Source organism: Dermochelys coriacea, chromosome 7, assembly GCF_009764565.3.
Source record: "Dermochelys coriacea isolate rDerCor1 chromosome 7, rDerCor1.pri.v4, whole genome shotgun sequence".
In the NCBI taxonomy this organism is placed as follows: Eukaryota; Metazoa; Chordata; order Testudines; family Dermochelyidae; genus Dermochelys; species Dermochelys coriacea.
Window position 1 is genome coordinate 7,239,548 of NC_050074.1, and position 27,545 is coordinate 7,267,092.

General features: G+C 42.7%; 1 protein-coding gene across 3 annotated transcripts in view; it reads left to right on the forward strand.

Annotated features, from left to right (window-relative positions):
- The window catches only part of SLC25A26 (solute carrier family 25 member 26), a 156,068-nt gene that overhangs the window by 87,877 nt on the left and 40,646 nt on the right, over positions 1-27,545 (forward strand). For all 3 annotated transcript variants that reach the window (XM_038409094.2, XM_043518233.1, XM_038409097.2), the window contains one exon: positions 16,131-16,175. In XM_038409094.2, the coding sequence (XP_038265022.1) occupies positions 16,131-16,175 (45 nt within the window). The remainder of the gene's footprint in view (positions 1-16,130; positions 16,176-27,545) is intronic.

The following is a 27,545-nucleotide window of genomic DNA, read 5'->3' on the forward strand; positions in this document are numbered from 1 at the left end:
TTCTCTGTTAACCACAAAGTGAAGCATTTTAAACTCTTTTGTCTGCAAAAATTAGCAAATTTTTTCGTAAAAACATGACCTGGAAAATACACTTGTCCTCTGATGTGGGGTTATGCCAAGTTTGGAGGCATGAAACGGGAGAGAGGGAGGGGAAGGGAGGTCTTTAGTCCTGCAATTCTCAGTGCAGCCTTAACCATGAAATGGATACCGACAACACCATTGTGTAGATTAGAATATAAAATGCCACGTGAAAAATTTACACTGCTCTGGAAGTGTGTGTAGGGAAGTAGGGCATAGGGAATATGTGTAATACCTAGTCTTGTGTGACACTTTTTTTTACCAGGATAGGTCTTTCTAGCACATTTTAATTGTTATGTCATAAAATTAAAATTTTGTTACATTTTATTCCCCTGTTATTTGAGGTTTCAGAGTAGCAGCCGTGTTAGTCTGTATTCGCAAAAAGAAAAGCAGTACTTGTGGCACCTTAGAGACTATAAATTTGTTAGTCTCTAAGGTGCCACAAGTACTGCTTTTCTTTTTGTTATTTGAGGGACTCTCATTTCTTAGAAATGCCCAAGGAGTTGTCGATCCAATTCTATAATGTAAGACCTCCTCCTGGGAAATGCTGCACCCCCGCCCCGCCCCCAAATTCCCATAGACTTTAGTGTGAATTGAGGTACTCAGCACCTTTGGGCCTGATCCAGAGTCCATTGCATGCAATGGAAAGACTTCACTGGCATTTAGCTCATGTCCTTTCAGAGCCACCTGTACGACGGTGAAGTAATTTACAATGATATTTTTTTACGGGATTGTTTCTCAAGGTCATATGTAGCTGATGCTAACCCAAACAAAATAGATGGCCATTTGGAAGATTTCATTTGATGCTGTCGGTGGAAATGCCACGCTTCAGTTTATGGGAACTGACATTGCAGACAATTTATGTGAGCAAGATATATTTATGACTTGTACTGAGGAGGTCAGGTTTGGAGAGTGCTGTGCAAAACCCTGTCAGTATAAACTAAGGACTCGTTTCCTTTTGAAGTTCCACCACAGTGTATATTTACTGGATTGCAGAAGTTTGGAAGTGCATTGGGAATATTTTTCATGAAACTGAGTGGCAAAAATTAAACACTCTGGAATGCAGCAGCGGGAGGGGAGAGAGGCAGTCCAACTACCTAAGCATGTTTCAATTTGCTTGAAATATGGTTGCCCTTTGCAGGCACTCATTTCATCTCCAGGCCAATTTTAACAGTGCACAGTGCAGAAATGACTAACTGTTATGACATGCCCTGAAACAACTCCGGTTCAGCTTGTGTAAATTCTACATGTGGGGTGCTTTTGGAGCTGACAGGTGGAATTTTATTCTGATTTTATTGAACTGTTTTGACACAGTAAAGGCTTTTGTCATTTATCTTATTACATTACTATGTGTTGCAAGGCAAAGGAGCAAGGTTGTGTTTTTGTTGTTATTGTTTAAATCATCACAGACTTTTAATGATGCAGGGACTGTACAATAAGACTTCAAAAGCTCTTGCTCAGTGTCTGGAAAAGTAAAAAGAATATTCTCAACAGTTGACTGCTTCCAAAAGAAGAAAGGTACTTGATAACTCGTCTGCGGGGCACAGACATGTTATTAGCTGTCATACTCTGGCAGGGGATATACTATAACTGAGATAGAAATGGCTCACTCTTGTTGTTGTTTGTTGTTTTATTTGTATTAGCATAATGCTTATGGGCCCCTGTCATGGACCAGTAGGGTTGCCGAGTTTTGCCGGGAGTCTCCCGGAATCAGGCTCTAATCTCCCTGAGGCTACTGAGGCCACACTGGGAGATTTTAGCCACTAAAAGTCCAGCAGCACAGCGGGGCTAAGGCAGGATTCCTGCCTGCCCTGGCTCCGCCCCGCTCCCAGAAGCAGCCGGCTCATCTCTGTGACCCCTGGGTGGTGGGTAGGGAGCTCTCTGTACGCTGCCCGAGCTCCGACTCCGCAGCTCCCATTGGCTGGGAACTGCAGCCAATGGGAGCTGCGGGGGCGGTGCCTGTGGGCAGGGATAGCGCTTGGAGACCCCCTGGTTCCCCACCTAGGAGCCGCTACCAGAGGGATGTGCCAGCCACTTTCAGGAACCGCCCGAGGTAAGTGCTGCCCATCCGGAGCCCGCACCCCTCTCCTGCTCCCCCACACCAACCCCCTGCCTCAGCCCAGAGCCCCCTCCCGGAGCCGGCACCCCCAACCCCCTTCCCCAGTCCTGAGCCCCCTTCTGCACGCAAACTCCCCTCAGAGCCCTCACCCCTTCCCGCACCCAAACTCCCTCCCAGAGCCCGCACCCCCTCCCGCACCCCAACTCCTGGCCCCAACCTGGTGAAAGTGAGTGAGGGGGAGAGTGAGCGATGGAGGGAGGGGGGATGGTGTGAGCAGGGTGCCTCGGAGAAGGGGCGAGGCAGGGCGAAGGTGTTTGGGTTTGTGTGATTAGACAAACCCTATGGAACCCTGGAAACCCTATGGACCAGGGACCCAATTATGCTAGGTGCAGTACAAATACAGAACAAAGATGATTTAAGTCTAATGCATATTGGATAAAACTGAACTAATCCTACTGAACACTGAACTGTTACTGGAGTATAATAGATGGATAACAGTTTTTAGAAACGCAAAGCAAGATTTCCAAACAAATCAGGTAATTTATCAGCTTTGATGCCCTCAGCCCCTCTCAGTTCATATGAGTGATGTCACACCTGTGTATAATCATGCCAAAACACTCTTTGAGCTTTCCCCATGGCTACAAGGACCACAGCCAGCTCTTGCAGTATCATTTGAAAAGGGGCATTGCAACGCTCTAGCCTTTGTTCAAATGTCCAAGTTGTTTCCTGCTTCTGTGTCACTTAGCCAGATGTCAGTTTCCTTACCTACAGGGTGGCCAGTAGTAATCATCCTCATCATAAGGATCTATAAACCAATTCTGTATTCCAAAAATAAAAACAAAATGCATGTGGCATAATTTAGAAATTTTGAGTAAGATCAATTAGCATGATATAAATGCAGCAAGACTGAGACACTTTGGAAAATGTAACTAGCAAGGTGCAAACTTCATTAGAAATAATTTTGGTTAAGTTACCTGAAGACTCTTCATATTACACCCTCCTTCTCAGCCCAGCAAACTGCCAGTATCATTCTGAAAGGAGTATATGTTCTTTGTTCTGCTTCTGTTTGTGTTAAACTCCATAACTCCGCCTCCCCTTCTTTTTTAGTCCTATTTGAGCTCAGATGTTCAGTCTTCATTAGCATGCTGTATATCACCTCATTCTTGAGTCCAGAGATCAGGATACAATTCAGTTGTATTTTGAGGATACACTATATTTGATCAGGTTCAGTGTTACTTATCTCCAGATGGAACTCATCACCAGACATCAGCAATACCAGGAGGGATGAGCTGGAGTACCGAAGAGAAGCACAGTCAGGAAAGTAACTGAAATGCTTCCCTGATGGATTGTATTTTATAAATGGACAACCTACCTAATTCTCAATTACTGAGGGACAATCTTCACTCATTGATATATTTTGCTTTCCATAATCAAATCTCTGTACAACTTTTCTTGAGTGATATACCCGAGTATTTGGATTATAATATCCAAATTGCATTGTTAAATCTATTCACCAAAATTTGGGTTGTTGCTGATTATGTACTCTATGTATTATATGACTTTTACAAACAAACTTTCTGTATTTGTGGATAATCTAATCACTCTATCCAGATGTATAGACACTCTTTTCTCAACCTATGTATTCTATAACTTTTTTAACATTAACTTTAATAAAAATTTTAAATCTGACATGACATTAGACAGCTGTCTGTGTGGGAGGAACATCCCCATTTGGAACAGAGCAGCCTTCACAGCTGCAGAGAGGTCTGCAGAACTTCTGAGAGCTTTGTTTATTTACCTATGGAACCTGCAGAATTGGTTAAATTCTTAAAAAATAAATAAAAAGTAAAAACAACCTTTGCATGTATGTACCTGATCTGTGTTTTCATTGTCTAGCTGTTCATTTGGGGGCTGATCCAATGCCCATTTAAATCACTTGGGGATGGTCTTCCATTCAGGTTAATAAGTTTTAGATCCTCCCTTTTTGTAATGTTGGAGTAGATTCAGCAAAGTCCGGCCCTGACTCAGCAAAATGCATTCTTAACTTTATAAATCAATAGATTTTTAAGGCTAGAGAGACCATGATAATCTTTAGGACTGCCTTTATGTATAACATAGACCAACAGTTTCACCCAGTAATTCCTGCAAGGCCACATCCTGTGGGTTAGCTAGAACATATATTTTATTTAGAGAGTCATCCAGTCTTAACTTGCAGCACATGGGGGAATCCCACCTACATCAATAGTGCTTGGCTAAGCATGGATGGGATTAGTCATGTGCTTAAATGCTTGGCTGAATTAGGCCCTATTGAATTAGCATAAAATACTAAGTGAAATATTTAAAGGACTTCTGAAGCTCATTTTAAATAAGATAATGTCACCATCAAGATATCTACTTTGACTAGTCATCTGGACCTGTGCATAACTAACCATTACAATAGCTCTGTTTGCCAGAAGCTGGGAATGGGCGACATGGCATGGATCACTTGATAATTAACTGTTCTATTCATTCCCTCTGGGGCACCTGGCATTGGCCACTGTCAGAAGACAAGATACTGGGCTAGATGGAGGTTTGGTCTGACCCAGTATGGCTGTTCTTATGTAACTGTCCCTTATCATGTTTCCCCTTTACCCTCCTTTTTTGCAAAACTGGTTAGAATACCATTCCAAGAGAGTAGTTATCAGTGGTTCACAGTCATTCTGGAAGGACGTAACAAGTGGGTTCCTGCAGGGATCAGTTCTGGGTCTGGTTCTGTTCATCAGTGATTTAGATAATGGCATAGAGAGTACACTTATAAAGTTTGCAGACAATACCAAGCTGGGAGGGGTTGCAAGTGCTTTGGAGGATAGGATTAAAATTAAAACAAACTGGACAAACTGGAGAAATGGTCTGAAGTAAATGGGATGAAATTCAAAAAAGACAAATGCGAAGTACTCCGTTTAGGAAGGAACAATCAGTTGCACACATACAAAATGGGAAATGACTGCCTAGGAACGAGTACCGTGGAAAGGGATCTGGGGGTCAGAGTGGACCACAAGCTAAATACGAGTCAACAGTGTAATGCTGTTGCAAAAAAAAGCGAACATCCGTCTGAGATGTATTAGCAGGAGCGTTGTAAGCAAGACACGAGACGTAATTCTTCCACTCTACTCCGCGCTGATTAGGCCTCAACTGGAGTATTTTGTCCAGTTCTGGGCACCACATTTCAGGAAGGATTTGGACAAATTGGAGAGAGTCCAAAAAAGAGCAACAAAAATGATTAAAGGTCTAGAAAACATGACCTATGAGGGAAGATTGAAAAAATTGGGTTTGCTTAGTCTGGAAAAGATTAGACTGAGGGGGGAACATAACATTTTTCAAGTACGTAAAAGGTTGCTACAAGGAGGAGGGGAAATTTTTTTTTTTCTTAACCTCTGAGGCTAGTACGAGAAGCAATGGGCTTAAACTGCAGCAAGGGCGGTTCAGGTTGGACGTGAGGAAAATCTTCCTAACTGTTATTGTGGTTAAGCACTGGAATAAATTGCCTTGGGAAGTTGTGGAATCTCCATCATCAGAGATTTTTAAGAGCAGGTTAGACAAACACCTGTCAGGGATGGTTTAGATAATACTTAGTTCTGCCATGAGGCAGGGGACTGGACTAGATGACCTCTCAAGGTCCCTTCCAGTCCTATGATTCTTTATTTCATTGCCTTGAGTTGTTGCACTGCATCTCTAGTGAGACTGTAAGCTCTTTGGGGCAGAGACTGTCTCTTCCTTTATCTGTAGTGTGCCATGCAGTTATCATCCTCATCCTGGTAAATCCCAAAAGGACATGGCCTCTTTGCAGATCGAGTGCCACCCAAATCAGTCTCTGGCTAGATCCTTAAAGTGGTTTGGCTGAATGTTCATTTTCTGTCCATCACTGGCAATCTTAGCATTCTACTGAAGCTTTTGGTGCCCATGTGGTTGCTGGCTGTGTAACAGCATTCCTTGATACACATGCTTTGAAGTTCGTTGGTCCTCCATTCTTATAATATATCCGTAGTGAGAAAGCTGCCAAAACAGAACCTGCGCCGATGGTGGCGGTTGCAGGTTTTGGCTTCAAATACCCTCATTTCTGATTTTGTTTTGCCATTTAATGTGGAGCAGCTGTTGAAGACAATGAGGATAAACAATGTCAAGCTGGTGTTTTTCAACCTTCCTCAGTGCCCATGTTTCGCTGCTGTACAACAGAGTGGGTATAACCGTGGTTCTACAGAGCTGTAGCTCAGAGATGTTTTGACATCCTCACAGAGGCCACTGAAAGGCCTGAAATATGGCTGCAGCAGCTGCTATATGAGTGTCCACATCTTTTGAGCATCCTCTGGCACTGTCTGTGATGTTGCTCAAGTATTTGGTGGTTCCCACCTGCTCAATGCCATGTCTGAGCAGATTCATACTGAGCTGGTTATGAGCTGGAGGCTGCTAGATGGTAATGGCCAAGGATTTACTTTTATCTAGATTACCTACCAGACCAATGCATACTGCTGCTTGCCCAACGAGATCAGCCATGGAGTAATGGCACTAGGTAAATATTTAATATCGGTAGCCACAGGGAGACATCAGCTGTTCCTTTTTTCATAAGCTGGGCAAAAAATCTCTTACACTTTTTAAAAATGAAATAACATAGCAGAGTTTGGCATTTCTAAAGCTTGATATAAATCTGCGATTTTCCCCTCTGCCACATGATGGAGATAATGGTGTAAGATATATTAAGCACAGCTGTCTATGGGCTCAAATACTTCGAAGAAGGTAATTCCAGCTGGATTCTAGTGGCTGATGTTGTTCAGTGCTATTGTTAAATTGTAGTGACTATTCTTGCAGCTATTCTTATGCAGTGGTTATTATACAGTGCTGTTTTCACCTCCAATATGATGGAATAAATTATACCCTTGACAGCTATGTATTCTTTAACAGCTGGTTAAATTGATTTTTTTTTTTCAGAAGGGAGATGCACATGATAAAATCCTTGGCTAACTCAAGGCCCCCAACTCAGCAAAGCAGTTCAGTTCACCCCTATTCAGGAAAGCATTTAAAAACCTGCTTTAGTCCCGTTAACTTCAGTAGAACTTAAGAATGTGCTTAAGTGCTTTGTGGAATTGAGGGTCAAATGGAGGTAGAAGCAGAGCTGTAAAGACTGGGTTGTGAGGCATCCTGCCAGTGCAGGGAACCTAAAGCAACTTGCTCCACAGCCCTATTTACTGAAGGTCAAAAAAAGTGCCTGTTTCCACCACCTGCGCGTACCGTGAAGCTGGCTACCCAGGCTTCCTTGGAACCATGCAATAAGAGCAGAATTATTAGCGCGGCCCTTGTGTAGGACACTAGAATTCTTGCATTCTCTCTACCCACTGCCTCCATCTTGTCACACCTGGAGCCTGATTCAAAGCCTATCAAAGTCATGTGGAAAGACTCCCAATGACGCCGATGAACTTTGGATCCAGCCCATGGGCAAAAGGGGTTGGTGATTTTTCCTGTAGAATATTTTAAATGAGATTCTGAAACCTCCTAGAGAGAGGGAGAGAACTGTGTAATTTACGTGGATAAGAGCTGCATGAAATAATTCTGTTGTGTCCTATTTGTGAGCATTATGTAGAAGTGTAACAAGAAAACTATTATAGACGGACACACTTGGAAAGGGGAGAACATATGTTCTTTTCCATTCTGTTAAATAATGTCGCTGTTACTCTGAGGGCAGGTATTTTCCCAGAAATATTCCCATGCTGATGTCAGTGCAGTTTTGATGCACTGATATCTGGTTTTATTTGATTGAATATTTATTTCATGAAGCAACACTCACCCCCACCATACACTCAATAGACGCATCTCCCCTCTGGCAAGAAATTATATACTGTTTGTTTTAACTTCTTTCCTTTTATTAATGCTCCTTGGTGTCCAGTTCTACGTGCATTACTCAAAGTTCCCATTGCCTTCAGTGGCAATTTTTCCTGTGTAAGGAGTGCAGGACTGGGCTCTGAAGAATCTTTCAAGTGCATTGTAATTGAAGATATAACACTATTCCAGTATGGATGCCTGCCTTTCAGGCATCTTTCTGTAAATTAATTCTCTTGGGTCTCATTTTGTGTATCTCTGGAGGGTCCGAGGTAACAGCTGTTTGTATGACAGGTTTCTATGTCTGTACTTTAAACAAACAAAACCACAGAGAAAGTATCTAAAATATCTTTAATGTTATGGAATCAAATAGAACTGCTCCCTTGAACCCATAGTGCATAACCAAGTATATTTAAAGAAATCATTAATATATTAGCTTCTTCAAATGTCAGGCTTTTTTTGTTTGTTTTTTCCTTTCTATGTGTGCTTCAGAAGACTTTTCCAGAAATGTTGAGTTCCATGGTTAAGGGTTCTACTGTTATGTTTTTTTCATGTGAACAAAGATTAGTCCTTCATGGTCCTAAACTCAATGCATGTGCATGACTTACAGGCATTACCTACCAATAAATAGGAGATTAGCTGCGGCTTGTATATTTCCTGATCAGTTCACATTTTTTCAGACGGCTCATTGTTATCCTGTTTCCTTTAACGATGGGACATTCTAATGAGTTTGCCATCTGACATACATCTGCTTCCTGTTAAACAATACCTTCATTCTTTTAGAGCTGCTAAACTCATCTGTTATCCTGAAAGATTTTTATCTGTGCCTTAAAAACAGCATGTATAAGTTGATGTTGGAATATTCATTTTCATTGTGCATTTTTTGGGTATGCTGCTTTTCAAGAACGAATAACAAAACAGACTTTTATTTTGACAATGGATGCTGTGGGGGCGGGGAGGAGAGAGTCTGCTAGAGTATTTGCATATTTGGGGTGCAATCAGTCCTCCTCCTATTGAAGTCAGATTGGGAGCAGGATCAAGTCTTGGGTTTGTGAAGGTTAATGTCCTATGCAGATTATCTATGTAACCTCAGTAAATTTCTGTAAAGCTTCTTTGCCCTCCCATCAAAATATTATGGTGGAGTGGGAGAGTGGGAATTTTAAGGCTGTTCATCCCATCTCTATGATGAAAGTGCCTTGAATTAAAAAATGGTCCCTAACACTGTCAGTGAAAGGTTAAAGCATTCTGCACTCATTACAAGCATCTCTGTTAGCTCAAACCACGAGGAGTCCTTGTGGCACCTCCTTGGTTTTGCTGATACAGACTACATGGCTATCCCTCTGAAATCTGTTAGCTCAGTCTCTCTTGTATTTAAGTTGTATATCTGCCTCAGTGCTTCTCTTCTCCCCCCACGTTGGGGGCAGGCATATATCTGTGCTGGAGCTCTCACATATTTCCCCTTCACTTTTCAACACTGGCCTCCATAAAGAGACTGTATGTTTATTAACCATCCTTCTACCAGAAAAGGACTGGACGAGGATATCCCTTTGTAACTTAGCAGCAGTTGTTTTTAAAAGAAAACCACACCCATTTTATGCAGTTTTGCACATGAGCTTAAAAGATAAGGGTGTAATAGAGGCTCTCAACCAAATTAAACCACACTTTGCCACATAGAGTGTTTAATTTGTCAAAATACTTTACGATGCCAGCTAATGAATCTTCAAAACACCCAAGTAGGACAGATGGTGAGTAATATTAATGTGACGATAGAGAAATTGAGGCAGAGAGATGCAGTGATTTACCTGTGATTGTAGAGGAAGTCTCTCAGAGCCAGGAATATAATTTAGGAGTTCTTGTATCTCTGTCCTGTGCATAGAGCACAAGATTGCACCCTTTTTTCTAGCTTAAACAGTTACAAAGGTTAACATTAATGGTTCGAAAGACAGAGTTACAAATTACCTTTGGTAGATTTCTTGTGTAAGCATCAACTGGAGTCTGGCTTGTAGTATTAATCATCTGTATAAATGATTATACATATAAATGGCAATATTTATATTGGTGTTTTTACCACCGTGTCATCTAGAGCTGCCCACCAGCACCCGTATTAGTGATAGTGCCATTGTGCTACACCAGTGGTGGAAGAATTTCCAAAGATCATTAGTGTACATGCCCCCTTGGTGTTTTACCCATGCCGGAGCATGGCTACTAATTAGTGTTCTAACTCTGCACAGTCTTGCCTATGCTGGCTGGCCAAGTTGTGTTGGAAATCACAGCAATGGGACCTGTGTTTAAACATGTTCTTTAGAAGAACAGGGGCAGGGAGAGTTCTCAATCTCTGGCCATTGTTGCCACTTGCTTTATTGTCTTGGTTGGAAACTTTTGTTTCTAAGCGCATCAATATTTATAAACTGAGACTTCACCATTTATTTACCAGTGTTCTCTCACTACGCTAAATCCTTTCATCTCTTAAAAACTGCAGTAAGGACATCTACAGTTTGACAGCCTTTCGGTCATGCTTAAAATTACAAATTACCTTTGTTAAGTTTCTTGTGGAGTCTGCAATGCATCAACTGGAGCCTGGCAAGCAATATTAATTGAATGTAAAAATGATTGTTGAATATAACAGGTTTAAGGACGGTATGTTGAGTGGCTGTGCATTGCCACTATGCACCATCACCTTCAATCAGGATGCTTTATACCACGCTATATATAATCACATCTATTGCTGTGACCTGTGACATGGCCAAGTGAAAGGCTTACCTCATTTCATACTATCTTTTCAAATCCTATTATGGAGAGAGTATATTTATAGGTGGAATGTCAGTTGATCATAATCTAGATGCATTGTATAAGTGCGTGAAGAATTTTAAGAGGAGAAGACACTGAAACAGATTTACTATGATTATTAATTGAAAGGTTTTGGTGTTAACTTCAGCTGAGAAATCATCAGGTTGTTTATATGACTGCAACTTGAACCTATTGTAAAAGAAGAACCATCTCGTATAAAGGAGGCATTTTTCTTTTAAATACAGTTATAAACAAACAAAAAAGGTTGTTTATTCAAGATGGAAGTTTACAGCTGTAATCTAGATATGTTTATGGAATATTTTCTATCTTCTTTTTCAAACTCTGAACTACAGTGTGTCCTTACACTGTTCAGATGTGGTTATGGTGGAGAAATAGGAAGATAAGACCGGTTTGACAACTGCTGCCAAGATATCACGGTGAGGGACACCCTTTGCAAATATATGCTTTAGTAGTACAGTGATGAGTGGAAATGCCATGTGTACAAATGCCTTTAAGTGAGACTGTTGGTGATACTTTCTAAAAGTGTTGGCTTAACTCTGCTCCCATTGAAGTCAATGGGAGTTCTTACCATTGACTTCAGTGGCAATAAAGTTATGAAAATATCCTATTCCTAATAAATACATGATAAACAGCTGCCAGTATTACTGTATAAACAACGTACCATAAAGGTATCCGTGAGAGCAGTTTATGTGACTGACATCACAAGTCTTGAGGAGGGGCATGGCAAGAACAAGAAATTGTTGGATTCTGCTGATTTTGGGTCTTACTGCCCTTTTTTTGCAGAATGTAACCCACTGGTGTGTGGGTTATGTGTCGCCCCTTGTGCCAGATCCAGAAAAGATTTGAATCTGTTACAGCCCCCTGTTACACAACCTGGTTCTTTAGCTTGAGCTATAGAGATTCATGTTTTCAGCTCTGGACATCCCTAGTACAATCCTCAATGTTGGCCAAGATGATGGCTGTCACAGAAATGGAGATCATCCTGGATTTGAACTATTGTGGGCCTTAGCTGCTTGGGATGAGCTACCTCTGTCCAAGGGAAGTATTTAACCCACCGATGAGATTGTGTTCTGCTCTGTGCCTTGTTCACTGAGACTGTGAGTCTGTTGATGTTCTCAGCATGAAAACCTGGCGCTCGAGCTGTAGAGACTCATTCATTCAGCTCTGGAGGTCCTTGGTTCAGTCTCTGGGTTACACAGAATCTAGAATCTTCAAGGCTGGGTGGGGACAAGGAAGAAACCAGGCCTCGCAGCAGCAGTAGGCCTGGTCTATAGCCATCAATACAGCCCCATGGAAGCAGTAGCTGTGCTGCTTCTGCACACTCACTTCCCAAGGAGCAACTTGGGAACTTCCTTGCTCCCTAAACTGTTGAATTCTGTGGAGCCGTTCAGGTGCTTCACATTAACCACATGGCTTTGCTGAATGTGGGCCCAAAAAAGTGAAAGAGACCCATGCAAGAAAACAAAGCCCTTATCTCCTCTTTTAGGTGATTTTATTGTCTCCGTTGGCTGTTCTCTTAGTATTTGCTCTAGCATTTGTAAAAACAGATAATTCCGAGAGCAAAGCCCCGCTGAATTAGACACACAGAGAACCTTAATAAACAAACATGCACTGCAGATTAGTAAGAACATCTGTAGTTTTTATATTGGTTTAAGAACACATACCACATGATTTTTCATTTCTTATGCTTTTTAGGTTTTTAATATATTGCTATTAAAAGTTGGGAAAGGAAGGCACATGCCAGGCTACCATTTAATTTCTGACTCAGAGGACGAGCCGAAGAGTAGTTTTATTGTATCCTAGTAGAGAATAAAGCCACATGCAAATTCCAGCCATGAACATCTGTTTTCTCTTTATGTAGAAGAATTCTTGCATTTTGAAGGGGATTCCAGTTTTGAAGGGCCTGGCTTTATTTATTTATTTATTTTATTTATTTATTCTTTGCAGCTCCTTCAACATGCTACCCCTGTTGTCTGGCTGCTGAGTTTCCCTCTGGGTGCTGTCAGCTTGTGATTTAACATCACAGATTTATCAGCATCGAATGGGCACATTTGTAACTGTAGCCTGATAAATTTTAAATTGCTTCAATCAAAACACTATTTTATTGCTATGAAGGGTATAAGTACTACCTCAGTTTTCAATATTGATGCATCCATCGGGCAGTGTTTTTAACTTCCTCCTTAAATTCATCTCACTTGCTGAAAACTTCTCAACTCTTAGGTGAAACACACTTGCAGTTTGATTTTAAAAGCGAGAGTTTATTTTTCTATTGCTGTTATTCAGGGGTGCAGCTGTTTTCAGTGTTCGTTTTTTAAAATCACTGGCTTTAAAAATGTAAAATCGCTTTTTTTTTTAAATCCACCTAATTCAGGAGAATTAAGCAGATCTTTGAAAACAATAAAAATCTGCAATAAATTGGATATTGAACATTAACAAATACAGGCCCCGAGTAACTGGCTATAGTGTCCATCTATTAAACATTAGAATAATAATTTTACATATGTATGGGAACTGCTTTTTTTTTTGGTGGGGGGGGGGTGTAGGATTTAACTCTATTGAATAAACAGTACAGTTATAGAACATCAAGCCAGACATGAGAACGGATACTGTCTGTCTATTTTATGTGAACATCAAATGAGAGATTTGGTGGAGCTAGGCAGAATTTCATATTTGCTGGCAGAAAGTTCTCCACATGTGTGGACCATATTTTCCTTGTTGTTTTAGGTTATTTCAGGCACAAATATCATTGCCTGGCTGGGTGTGATTCTGTTGTGTATCTGAATGTTTTTGTAAGGAAAATAACAACAAACGTAATCAAATCACAGTTCTTCAAGGGAAGAAGTGTCTCCAAAGTGAGGGGGTTTCTCACTTCAATTCACTGTAAAAAGCTTGTGACAAGTGTAATAAATTTATCACTGTATGAATTACGTGGTTAAAGAAAGTTCTCTTTTTATATGTTAATCTACTCTGGTGCGCTTACTGTGTTTTTAAAGGTTTCAGAGTAGCAGCCGTGTTAGTCTGTATTCACAAAAAGAAAAGGAGTACTTGTGGCACCTTAGAGACCAACAAATTTATTTGAGCTTAAGCTTTCGTGAGCTGTAGGTCATGAAAGCTTATGCTCAAATAAATTTGTTAGTCTCTAAGGTGCCACAAGTACTCCTTTTCTTTTTGTGTTTTTAAAGGGATGTTGCCCAGTAGATTGGGCCAGAATGTAGGTTTTGTTTTGAAAAGTTTCAGAACATGTAATGTTAGTGTATCTCTGGGGAAGTTTAAAATTCGATTAAAATAGGATTTGTGAGGGCTGGGTGAGGATTTAGGCCCCAGTCAGAAAGCTCCTTCTCACAGGTGGATCTGTGGGCCTGTGCAAACCCCGTTGACTTGAACCATTTAGAGTCTGAGCCCTAATCCAGCCCCTGCCATTTTGGAAATCAGGCAAATGGTGAAAATCAAATAGAAATTTTAAACTTTTTTTCATTTGCTTGAAATGCATCTAATTAGTAATAGAGAGCATCTTGTTTTGAGAGCATTCCTTGTCTTCATGTTAACAGATTTTTTATTTAGTACTCAGAGTGCAATAGGAAGAAATTTGAGATTGTGTATGTATTAAGAGGCCTGTTTTGTTTGGTATAAACTGAACTTAGTGCATTTCCTTTTTTTCTCTTTTTTTTAACAAATTGGAGCAAATATGATGGATATTGTATCTCTTTTCTGGTGTAGATGATAGAAGGTTATGTCACTTTTGCTTCTGCAATGCAAGGAAGTGGTGCAGTTAACTCCCATTTGACAACAATGCAGCAGCATGTGGCTCTATATCTTCTCATAAATATATTACGAGGCATTTCTGTCAAATAACTGGACTTTGTCACCCAAAATCGAAAAAGAAATTTAAGTGCTATGCTAGAGTTTCAGGGCCCTGATAAATAAGAGCCAGGTTTGACCTTTCTTTTGGGCCTTTGAGATGCCACAAGGGATAGTCCTCTTTGTTCAAGATGACAAACTTCCTCTGAGATTTCAGTGTGTCAGCTCAGTGTACAGCATCAGCATTGATTTCATCTCAATGCCATTTCCTGCCTGAATAGATAACAAATTTTCTGTGGCAGGTGTCTGTCAAGCTAAGTTTTGCCTGGTAGATTAACGGAATAGACTCATTTATTAATCGTTAGTTGCAACACAATAAAACAAACTTTAATTCTTCTGATGTTGGATAAATGTAATGTTTAGGGACCATTTCAAACTTCCATGTAATTTAGATTTAATAAGATTTACGTACATCCACAATGAATGTTTCTAATAATCTACAGTTACTTAAATTATACTGCATTTTACTATATCACTCCATAGATTTAACAAGACAGCTATTGTCTATATTAAATACTTGAAGCTTTTACAAGCTGAGGCTTGGCATTTTATCAGAAGTGGTGGTAATTATGTTGTTTCTTTGTACTCCTCTCTGTCTGCCTCCAGCTGTTGTCTCTTGTTTTATACGTAGAGTGAAAACTCTTTAGGGTAAAGACCATCTTTTTGTTCTGTGTTGGTGTCCGGTGCCTACCACAGTTGGGTTATGATCTGTGACTTGGGCTCCTAGGTGCTACCAAAATACAAATATATAAATATAATAATATGAAGTGTTGTTGTAGCTGTGTCAGTCCCAGGATATTGGAGTGACAGAGTGGGTGAGGTAATATCTTTTATTGGCCCAACTTCTGTTGGTGAGAGAGTCAAGCTTTCGTGCTTACACAGCGCTGAAGAAGAACTCTGCGTAGCTTGAAAGCTTGTCTCTCTCACCAACAGATGTTGGCCCAATAAAAGATATTACTTCACCCACCTTTTCTCTCTCATAATAATAATTAATTATCCATTTCGTACAATAGAGACGATAAACTTGCAACCTCATTATGCCATTTTTAACGTCCCTTTAAGACACTAAGCGTCCCTCCATTTTTAGATAATTATGTGTGACAGTGGATGTTATCCGACAGTTCCTCATCAAGCTGTGTTTGTGGCCTGAGTGATATGGTGCTTGAACCATCTTTATGGCTTCTTTGGCTAAAAGTCAAACTGAGAAATTCCCGACACTAGATCATATTAGTTATTGCTCTTACAGGCCACCCTGGTAAAAATACATTAACCTCTCAGCAGGGAACGTGATAAACAAAGTAAAAACTGCTTTAGTGAAACCAGTCCTCTAACAGCAGTGTACATAAAGTAATCCTTACAGATTTATAAATGTAATAAGCTACAGTTCACTGAGTGAACAATAACTGTTCCTAATTTAGCCAGCCAAGAAACATGCCAAACTAATTTGCTTTTGTGACTTTTTTTTCTTTACCCCCTCCAGATTCCTTTCTCTCTGGTGCAGTTTCCCCTTTGGGAGGCCTTAAAGGTAAGACCCATTTGTGTGTCAAGCATGTGACATTAGAAATGTGTACATTTTAGGAGCTTATATGGTAGCTTACCTAACAGATATGGACAAGTCAGAGAATGCACGTACAAAGCTAGTTTTGCATATGATAATTGTTTGGTTGGATGTCTGAAAAATGACAGCAATCTAAGCTTTAATATATGCTGTGCAAACAAATCCCAGTGCTCTGAATTGACGATAAATACCCCAGAAGTTTTGTTTGCTGTCCTACCTAATTGTATCGATTTAAAATTGTCTGGGAGCCATCAGTGTTGTCTGAATGTGCAACATCTCACTCCTGAAGGTAAAGAGGAAATTTTGAGTTGTGCAGAGGAGACTGATTAAATAAAATTGTTGCCAAGAGCCACCCACAATATGTCATTGGTGTTCTGATTGGCTTTGTATTAATTATTTGACAGGCTGTTTAAAGAATCTGTAAATCAGAAGATACTTTAATAGAGCAATCTTCTAGAATGATGCAACTTTATTTGAATGTTATCCCTCCAGTTGGTTGCATTCTTTATATAAGGTGAAATTGCTGTCCAACAGAAGGAATCATGGTCTAGTGCTTAAAGCACAGAACTGGAGTTCATGAGAGCTCTGTTTCTACCTGTGCTACTCACCATTGACAAGTCATGTAATTTCTGTGTGCCCCAGTTTTCTCATCAAATGGTTAAGCTGTTAGTTTTGCACCTCAAATGTAGGTTGGGAGGCTAACATTTGTAAAGTGCTTTGATGTCCTTGCACAGAAGGCAGAATAGGAGTGCAAAGTGTTGTTGCAGGTCATTGCAAATATTGTGGTAGGATTTTATATTTATATGATGGAGGGGGGTGGAGGGATTTTTATTAATAATATTATTATTAAGTGAGTTTGACTCCTGGAAATTGTTGGATGACAGCACTGTAAAGTGAAGTCCCCTCTTCTTACAAAACAGATGCACAATAAGCGGTATGAGTGCTAGCTTCCCCTACACGGCAGCATCAATATGCATGGACCTTGTTCCAAAGGAAGCAGATCTAGGACTGATGAATAGTCCAGATTCCAAGATGACTGAAATACTCCACTCTTCCTTGAGAGACAATTAGTATAAATTGTGGCAGTGGTTCCGGAGACATAGGCATTTACCCACTTGGAACTTGGTTGAGACCACAAAATAATTTCAAATACCTACCAAACAGCTGGCAGATGCTAGTAATTTTCATTCATGAGCAGCCAGAGCTCAGTTCAAACCAGTGACCTAGGAAAAAGAAGATACATTATCAGTTATTTGAGCTATCCTGTCCTTACAGGACTGAAGGATTGGTTCTGTGAAACCCTCTGAAAGCTGGGTTGGAAAACAGAATTTCCATCTGTGGGAAATTCTGATAGGTACAACCAGGCTGCTGTATTAGACCCAGACCTTGACTCCCATATGCTTTTAGGCTTGCTGAGTCTGGACAGAAGCCAGTAAATGCTCAAGCTTTGGGCTTCTAGGCATGCTCTTGTAGTGAAGATCCTCTATCTAACTCCCACTCCTGAGATATAGACTGTGACAAAGTTCCTCCTCTACCTCGGTGGGTCTTGCACTTATTGGCGGATTTGCTCACCTTGAAGCTTCACAGTAGCCCTCAGTTTGGCCGTTTTCATGAACCCACAATCCAGGTCAACTCCTCTGTGTCTGGGAGTTGGGAGGTTTGGGGGGAACCCGGGCCCGCCGTCTACTCTGGGTTCCAGCCCAGGGCCCTGTGGAATGCAGCTGTTTAGAGTTCCTCCTAGAACAGCTGTGTAACAGCAACAACTCCCTGGGCTACTTCCCCATTGCCTCCTCCCAACACCTTCTTTAGCCTCACCATAGGACCTTCCTCCTGGTGTCTGATAATGCTTGTACTCCTCAGTCCTCCAACAGTCCACATTCTCACTCTCAGCTCCTAGCGCCTCTTGCTCCCAGCTCCTTACACGCATACCACAAACTGAAGTGAGCTCCTTTTAAACCCAGGTGCCCTGATTAGCCTGCTTTAATTGATTCTAGCAGCTTCTTGATTCCCTGCAGGTGTTCTAATCAGCCTGTCTGTCTTAATTGTCTCCAGAGGTTCCTGATTGTTCTGGAACCTTCCCTTTTACCTTATCCAGGGAAAAGGGACCTACTTAACCTGGAGCTAATATATCTGCCTTCTATTACTCTCCTGTAGCCATCTGGCCCGACCCTGTCACATATCCACCCCTCTGCTCAACACTACGGGATTGGGCAACTTGGGACGTCACGCAGTGTACTCGTGACAAGCCAGCTGCATTGCCATGGTGGCTTCCAGCCTGGTGTTGTATGGTGAATTGGAAAGGTTGTAGGGACAGGAACCATCTGGTCACCCTTGCATTCTTCTCTTTATTTTGCTGCATCCACTGGAGGGGTGCTTGGTCAGTCCTAAGGGTAAACCGTCGTCCCAGAAGGTACGTAGTGTTTCCATGGCCCATTTCACAGCTAGGCACTTTCTTTCAACCACGGCATACTTCTGCTCTCTCAGGAGGAGTTTCCTGCTGATGTAGAGAAGTGGGTGTTCTTCATCTCCGACCATCTGCGATAGGACAGCTCCCAATCCTACTTCAGATGCATCTGTTTGTAAAATGAATTCTTTGTTGAAGTCTGGGGCTATAAGCACGGGGTTACTGCAGAGGGCTGTCCATAGATCCATGAATGCTTTCTCTGCGGTATCTGTCCACTTCATCATGTCTGGGCCCCGGGCTTTTATCAGGTCTGTCAGGGGACTCGCTCTTGTAGCAAAATGGGGAATAAATCTTCGGTAGTATCCCACCACACCCAGGAATGCCCGGACTTGCTTTTTCCGATTCGGCTGGGGCCAATTTTGGATAGCCTCTAGTTTGTGTAATTGGGGCTTGACCATGCCCCTTCCTACAATGTAGCCAAGGTATTTAGTCTCGGCTAGCCCTATAGCACACTTGGCTGGGTTGGCTGTGAGGCCAGCCCGTCTTAGCGTGTCCAGAATTGCTTTCACCTTTCCTAAGTGGGTTTCCCAGTGGGGGGTGTGATCACATCATCCAGGTATGCCACTGCATAACTGGTATGGGGCTGTAGGAGCTTGTCCATAAGACGCTGGACGACTGGCAGGTGCCCCATGGATCCAAAAGGAAGAACTGTATATTGAAATAGACCCTCTGGTGTAGAGAATACTGTCTTTTCTTTCACATCTTTGGCAAGGGGAATCTGCCAGTATCCCTTTGTTAAATCAAGGGTGATCAAAAATTGGGCATTGCCTAGGCGGTCAACTAACTCATCAATACGGGGTATAGGGTATGCATTGAATTTGGATATCTCATTCAGCCAGCGAAAGTCATTATAAAACCTAGTGGTGCCATCTGGTTTGGGCACCAACATAATCGGGCTTGACCACTGACTCTGGGACTCTTGGATGACTCCCAGCTCCAACATCCTTTTTACCTCTGCCTTGATCTCCTCCTTTTTTGCCGCTGGGACTCAATAGGGCCTTAAAGCTACCTTTGCCCCAGGGTCTGTAATAATGTGGTGATATGCTTCAGTGGTCTGGCCTGGTTTGGTTGAAAACACATCCTGGTATCGGCGGATCATCTCAGTTACGTCCTTCTTCTGGTTTGGTGTCAGATCAGTGGATATCCTGATCTGCTCCTACATGTTATTTCCCTGGATCGGGGTCTCCTGGGCCACTACACACACCTCTCATTGGTGCCAAGGCTTTAAGAAGTTAATGTGATAAATTTGTTCTTGTTTCTGGCATCCTGGCTGCTGCACCTTGTAGGTTATTCCCCCCACGGGTTCAACCATCTCATAGGGCCCTGCTATTAGGCCAAAAGCTTACTTTCTGCCATGGATACCAACACAGTCATCCGATCCCCTGGTTGGAAATGTCGGACTTTTTGCCTGGTGATTGTAATGGGTTCGCTGGGCCTCCTGTGCCTTTTCCAAATGTTCCCGTACAATAGGGGTGACCCGGGCTCCCCGTTCTCGCATCTGCAACACATGGTCAATTATAATTCTCCCGTCACTGGGTTCCTCTTCCCAGATTTCTTTTGCAATATCTAGTATGCCACGGGGGTGGCGTCCGTATAATAATTCAGAGGGGGAAAACCCAGTTGAGGCCTGAGGTACCTCCCAGATTGCATACATAAGGTAGGGTAGTAGGGTGTCCCAATCCTTCCCGTCCCGACTTTCCATTTTCCTAATCATTGCCTTGAGGGTTCAGTTAAACCTTTCTACCATCCTAGTCTGTGGATGATAGACTGAAGTTCTCAGGGTATGTATATGGAGCAGCGTACAGAGGTCCTTCATTAGCTTCGACATAAATGGGGTACCTTGGTCTGTTAATATCTCCTTTGGTAGCCCCACTCAGGCAAAGATCCCCACCAACTCTTTAGCTATTGTTTTAGAAGCCGTGTTCCGCAGGGGGACTGCTTCTGGGTAGCGAGTAGCATAATCCAAAATGACAAGTATATATTGGTGGCCCCGGGCTGTCTTCTCCAGGGCTCCCACTAGGTCCATGGCTATTCGCTCGAAGGGGACCTCTGTGATGGGAAGGAGTACTAAAGGTGCCCTGAAGTGGGGATGGGGACTTTGCAGCTGACACTCCGGGCAGGACGCACAGTACCTCTGCACTTCTTCATGTACTCTGGGCCAGAAGAATTGTTGCAGGACCCGTGCCAGGGTCTTCTCTACCCCCAAATGCCCCCCAAAAAGATGACTATGGGCCAGACTTAATACAGCATTCTGGTGTTTTTGAGGTACTAGGATCTGCTGAACCTTCTGTCCCTGTACTGGTGCAACTCAGTATAACAGATTTTTCTTCATTATGAAGTAGGGTCCTGGTCCCTGGGTTTTCCCTTCCACAGGGACTCCATGTATTTCGGTTACCTCCTTCCTAATGTTGTCGTACCTTGGGTCTTCAGCCTGGTCCCGTCCAAAATTTCCTCTCCCGGGGCTAATCTTCCCGAGATCTAGGGGGCCAGTCTCTATTGACTCTACTGGTTCAGAGGCGTTAGGGTGGGGGTCAGACTTGGGTGCTTCTCCCTCCTGGATGGCCTCCTTTTCAGTTGCTCGGGTCCGCCTACCTATGAGAGCGACCCTCTGGCTTTGGGCCAGTATTTGAGTTCCCAACGCCTTAGCTGCCCTTCTTTCCCTTTTCGTCCTTCTACGCTGTCTGGGAGTGGAGAACAAATCTGGGGATATTTCAGAGAAGGTTGGGGGTTGACAGTCTACTGTGGATGCCTCACAACTTTCAGGGCTTTCCCCTTTCTCCAATTCCCCTACTGGGAGTAAGTCTCCAAACCCTGGGAAGTCCCTCCCTATGAGCACCGGGTATGGGAGTTTAGGGACTACACCTGCTGCTACCTCAGTAGTGTTCCCCTGAATCTTGATTTTTTACTGGGATGGTGGAGTAATAACCAACTGTCCCATGGACGTATGTTATCTCTGTACGCTTAGCCTACAGCAGCTGACTACGCTTCACGAGCTTCCCCAAGACAAGCATGATAGCACTCCCCGAATCAACCAGTGCTGTGGTCTCTACCCCATTTAGCTTCACCGATCTGGTGTACATATGTGGGGTTAGTGAGACCCCCACAAGGTGGATTAGGGAGCATGGGTCTGCCCAGTTCCCCAGGTTACACTGCATAGACTCCTCGGCACTGGGACACTGTGCAGCTATGTGTCCTCACTCCCCGCAGGTGTAACATCTGTATGGAGCCCTAGGTGTTCGCCGGTCTCTTGGTTTGGGCAGTCTAACATCACAATCCTCTTTCCCCTCAGTGTTCCGACTCTTTGTGGCTTCTGGTGGGCCTTCAGCCCCTCTCTTTTTCCACCTGGGCTCTCCTGGTGGCCCGGTCACCCGCACTCTAGGGCTTGGTGCTGCTAGTTTAACCCAGGGTGCTGCTTCCTTAACAGGTCGGATCAGCTCCCTCGCCGTCCTTCGCCTTTCTACCAGTGCGACAACCTCGTTGTAGGTGGAGTTCATTCTGGCTTACCCAGGCATGAAGGTCTGGCGGTAGTCCTCTCAGGTACCGGTCGATGACCAGAACCTCTAGTATTTCCTCCGGACTCAGGGACTCAATTCATAACCACTTTCATGCGAGATGGATGATGTCATATAATTGGGACCATGGGGTTTTGTTTTCCTGGTACCTCCATTCATGATATCGCTGAGCCGTTTTCATGAACCCACAGTCCAGGTCAACTCCTCCTGGTGTCTGATATTGCTTGTACTCCTCAGTCTTCCAACAGTATGCACTCTCACTCTCAGCTCCTAGCGCCTCTTGCTCCCGGCTCCTTACACGCATAATACCACAAACTGAAGTGAGCGCCTTTCTAAACCCAGGTGCCCTGATTAGCCTGCCTTAATAGATTCTTGATTCCCTGCAAGTGTTCTAATCAGCCTATCTATCTTAATTGTCTCCAGAAGGTTCCTGATTGTTCTGGAATCTTCCCTGTTACCTTATCCAGGGAAAAGGGACCTACTTAACCTGGGGCTAATATATATTCCTTCTATTACTCTCCTATAGCCATCTGGCCTGACCCTGTCACAAGACTCTGCAATCCCATTGATTAGGACCTGAAACTAGTACTGGTCCCTTACAAGACTCCCTAATAGCTATTGTACTACACACACACGCCCAAGTTACACCAAAACTCTGGGCCCTCTGGATTACTGTTTCACTTTTGATGACTATTTGATAGTCAAAGGAAGGGCAACTCAGGCTGTGTAAAGGAATTTCTAAACCAATCACATTTTACTCCTAGATAAGGCACAAGAGAGTTACAGATCTATGGAAAAATAAGCATCTATATGCAGAACCCTCGCTTGAGTGTCCTCACCATTCTAGAGCCTTTTGGGTTTTTGTCAGTCCTTTCAGAGCTCCAGGACCCTTTTCTTTTCCTGCCCAGTGCTGCCTTCTTACTCTGGTCTCTTCTAAAACGGCCCATGAGAGAGCCTCCCATTTATAAAGTTTCAGTTCCATCCCCTCTCATCAGTTTACTCCCCTAAACGGCTTCAGGTGTCTTATCAAGTGATTTTTTTGCTTAGTTGCAACCCACCTGAAGTCCAGCCAAGGAAAACTGCTTTCCCCTGGCTGCAGCCAGCTCATTGTTCTAGGTTGCTTTTCCATTTGAAAGGAAAGCCACCCAGGCTAATGCCTCTTGATTGCTCTCCCTTGTTAGCCCTCTGCTAGGTGCCAGGATTTCTCCTAACATCTCCTGGGCATTTCAGCTCAAGATGGGACTCTGCAGTGCCAAAAGTAAAAGCACATATAATCAATTGTAATCAAAATGGCATTCAGATAACAGAATGGAATTAGCAGGTTAATGTAGACCTGTACAGACACATATCAGTCCAACACACTCATGTTTCAACATCTGGTTTTTCTATGAAATGGGACAAAATGTCAAAACACTGAAAAATTTTGCAGCATGAAAAGATCTGAAAAACTTTGATTCAGAAATGATTAAATGTGTAATTCTGAGATTTCCAGTGGAAATAAAACATTTTGTGTAAAATTTTCCCATAGAAGAACAAAAAAATTGATGTTGTCGTTTCCCTGTATTTCATTGAGGAAATGTTTCTGGCAAAAAATTTCCACCAGCTTTAACTTCCATGTACCTGGTCAGATACTTCCCCTCACCCCAATGTAAGCAGGAGTTACAATGTACACCATTACTGTACCTGCAGGCTGCAAGTGAGTCCGAACTGGGGTAAGGATGACGCACCCAGGGCTTAGGGGGCAGTGGCAGTCCTCTCCTTACTCCCACCACAACTGTTCTGCTTGGGACTTGCTCTCTGGCTCCTCACAATCACAGGTTTCCCAGGAGAGGTATTTAAATAGCACATCCCCAGACCAGCCTGGTTCTGTCTCTTTCTGGACTAACTTCTGGTGCTGGATGAAACGTGGTACTGGCGATTGTACTTTTGCATGGGTTGTGCCACGGCACCTTTCTTCAGTGCAGGTGTTGTGTTGGTGAAATGAGCTGTCTGTACTTTTCATGCCAATCCCTATTATCTGTTGTATTGTGGTAATGCCTAGAGGCCTCAATCAAGGCCCCATCAGGAGTCACCCATATACAAAGAAAAGATGTCCCTACCCCCAAGAGCTTACCACTAAACAATAAGACGAGAGCCAAAAGGTGAGGGTGGGGGAGCATGAGGTAACAACGAGAGACTGAGGATTGGTGTAATAAGCAGCACACCAACTGCCTAGCCGTTGAGGGTTTTGTAGGAATCCCAGCACAATGTGCTCACCGTGATGTTATCTGAATGTGGTAACTGGGAATTGTCCAGTTGCACAGGGTAACTTCAGCTACCTTATTAGGAATCTGTTTTTATGTCAAAGTACAGGAGCAGCTTTCAGTGAACTCATATACCATAGAGCTGACGTGACATCGTAATTGCTGGTGCCGCATCATTGTTCTGGAAACTAGACATGGCAGTATGAAAAAAGGGCACTGTGCTTTCCAAAACCACATAAAGCAGGAACATGATGTAGCTCTTCACAGAATATAAAGCTGTTTTAACAAACGTTCACGTAGTTGTGGTGATAAAATGTATTGTTTAAAACCTAGGTTATAAAGGAGACCGTTTGAATTTAGCTGGCTAAGTAAACAAGCCTTTTAGGATTAGACATGATAGATAATCTAAATAGGTTGGTGGATATTCCCAGCAACACTTAGACTGGACAGCTCGTACCATAGCCCAGTTTCAGTATATTGGTCTATAAATAACAACCTGTTACTGAACGTAGGGATCTTAAAATTCTTTGCACGTGCTTCAGTCATTTCCTTTTCAGCATCTTGATAAAGAGCTAGAGGTTTGTCACATCAAAGTCACAGCAGTGAAAGCAGAAGCCCTGGCTGTAGAAGTAACTGATTGCAGATGATTGAATTAAACTATTTAAACCCCCCCCCCCCCCACAAATACTAAAGCAATAGTCATCTGTGAGCACCTGGGGAGTAGCAGCTATAGGATTCAGCGGCAGCTCTTCTCACAGGTTCTTTGAAGGGCGGGGGGGAAACTGTAAAAAACAGGAGATACAGTACAAAGCACTGACACAGAGACCTTAACTCAAATTATTGAGTCACCTTTGTCCGGCTTGTCCTCATCTGTCCCTCCGCAAACCCAAGTCACCGCCACGCCATTCCGTTGTCACGAGCACATTCTTTCCATTTCTGGCCAAAGAGTTTTGTCATGGGATCAGCCCAGTGCATTTTCGGGCTGCCCAGCTGTTGCTTATGGTCTCTGGGGATCCAGTCACTGCTGCGGGTTGCCCACCTATTGTCTAAGGGGCTATGCTGGGCTGTATTAAAGGGGTTGATTGTGAAGGGAGGTGAAACACCCTAAGTAATGATAAGTGTAGGAGGTGTATAGGGTCAATTCATTGCTGTGGCTGAGGGAATCAGATATTGTGGCTAGATGATTTTATGACCATTAATAAAATCTATAGTTGTATAAACGGAGTCATTGGTGACTCAGTCTCATGCATCTGTGCACCAGCAAATTACTGCAGGGATCAAGGAAAACATCTCACCTCCCTGGAGAGCACAATTAGCTAGATGCCTGGAAGGGAAGCAGGGATTTTCTTCCAATGAGATATCAGGTGTTGGCCAAGGCCAGAGACAGGGTACTAGATTTGAAGAAGCAGTCGTCTGATCCCATATGGCAAATCATATGTATCTATATCCTGTTCTGTGTCTTTGCTTTGCCCCAAGAAGCCATGCGCTAAGCCTGTACTTAATATTTGTTCTTCTGGCAGGTCATTAGCCATATTATAAGCACAGCACTATCATAATTGTAAATACGGACAGGTTGTACTACATGAAATGTAGAGTATTGCATATCATGGCACTATAATATGTATAGACAATTAGAGAGAGAGGATACCACACAGATAAGGTTATTCATAAAATGGGCATTAGCAAAGGGCATATTGAAATGATTGGCAAGATATAAATTTATTGATAAAATATGAAATACGGAGGCTTGACTTCCAATTATGTGGGTATCTGGCATGAATACACGGGTTGGAATTAGCTGATGAGTGTAGCCTTCTCTTAAATCCTGATATCTCTGAAGGGTTGAAAAAGAAGTAAAGAAACTACTGAGACTTTTTTTTCATACATCTAATATTTTTATTGGGAGACAAATATTGCTTAGTTTTCTTACAAGTAAAGGAAGTCCAATGCTATTGCCTACATTTAAAACCCTCCCACTATGTACAGAGGTATAATGTTATGGTGTTTTTTACTTCCATTTAAAAAAAAGATCCTTCTAATATATATAAGAAACTAGAAAGGTGGAAACTCTAGAATACTCATTGAAATTTTAACAGCAAGCACTGCAAACATTAGGATAAATATTAAAATCCCGTACAACAAAAATTTTTGGGTACTCTAAGGTAAGCACTTCTGCTGAATGCCACTATGGCATCTTGGCTCTAGGAGAGAGGCAGGCACTTAAATGTCAGAATCGAGGAGTCCTTGCTTTGAGCACAGCAATACCTGTTCATCAGAAATGACTGCTTCCTCGAGAAACCACCGCAAGATGAAAACTAACAGCTCCATGGCTGGCTATCCCTTAACCCACCAGGATCTGTGTCTTGTGCCCTTCTGTTGTGGGAAACACCCCTCAATCCTCTTGATTTTTATCCCCACACATGCTGGCCGCACTCTGGGCCCAGCAAGAGTTACTCTAGCATGGCTGTGAATGGAGAAGGCTGTCTGTGTAGGCCTGCCGTGGTGCTGTAAGTCTGAGAAATTCCCCTGACGTTTTGTGAGACGGAAGTGGAGCAGGCGGGAGCAGAGGAGGGGAGACCATGTGAATGGCTTTTTTTAAAAAAAAACCTTATTTTTCAAAGCAAAAACAGGACTCTCTGTGTCCCTTATCTGACAGTCTGATTCTGAGGTGGACCAGGCATTTCATAGATGTTTAAGTCCAGAGTGGACTGTTGTGATCATCTTGCCTGACATCCTGAGTAACACAGGCCAGAGGTTCTCACCCATTTACATTTACCCCTCACCCCTATATGAAGGCTGCCATGGACTATACTGCTTGGATGATCCTGGGATATAACTTCAAATCCTTTAAAATCATGAACTGATTGCTACCCGGGGTCAAATTCTAGCGCTATTGAAAACAGTAGGCTTTTTGCCATTGACATCATTGGGGCCAGGATTTCACTCCCAGTCCCTATGTTAGGCAAGAAATAAATATGGGGTTGAATAGAGACGGTGGCATGGCTGGCTTAGGGCAAGATTCCCACCTCTAGCCTCGTTCAGATTTACTGTGGAAAGGTCATTTACTGGGATTTTGCATTGAAAGAGAGGAAGCTCTAATCCTTATTCGAGCAAGTTG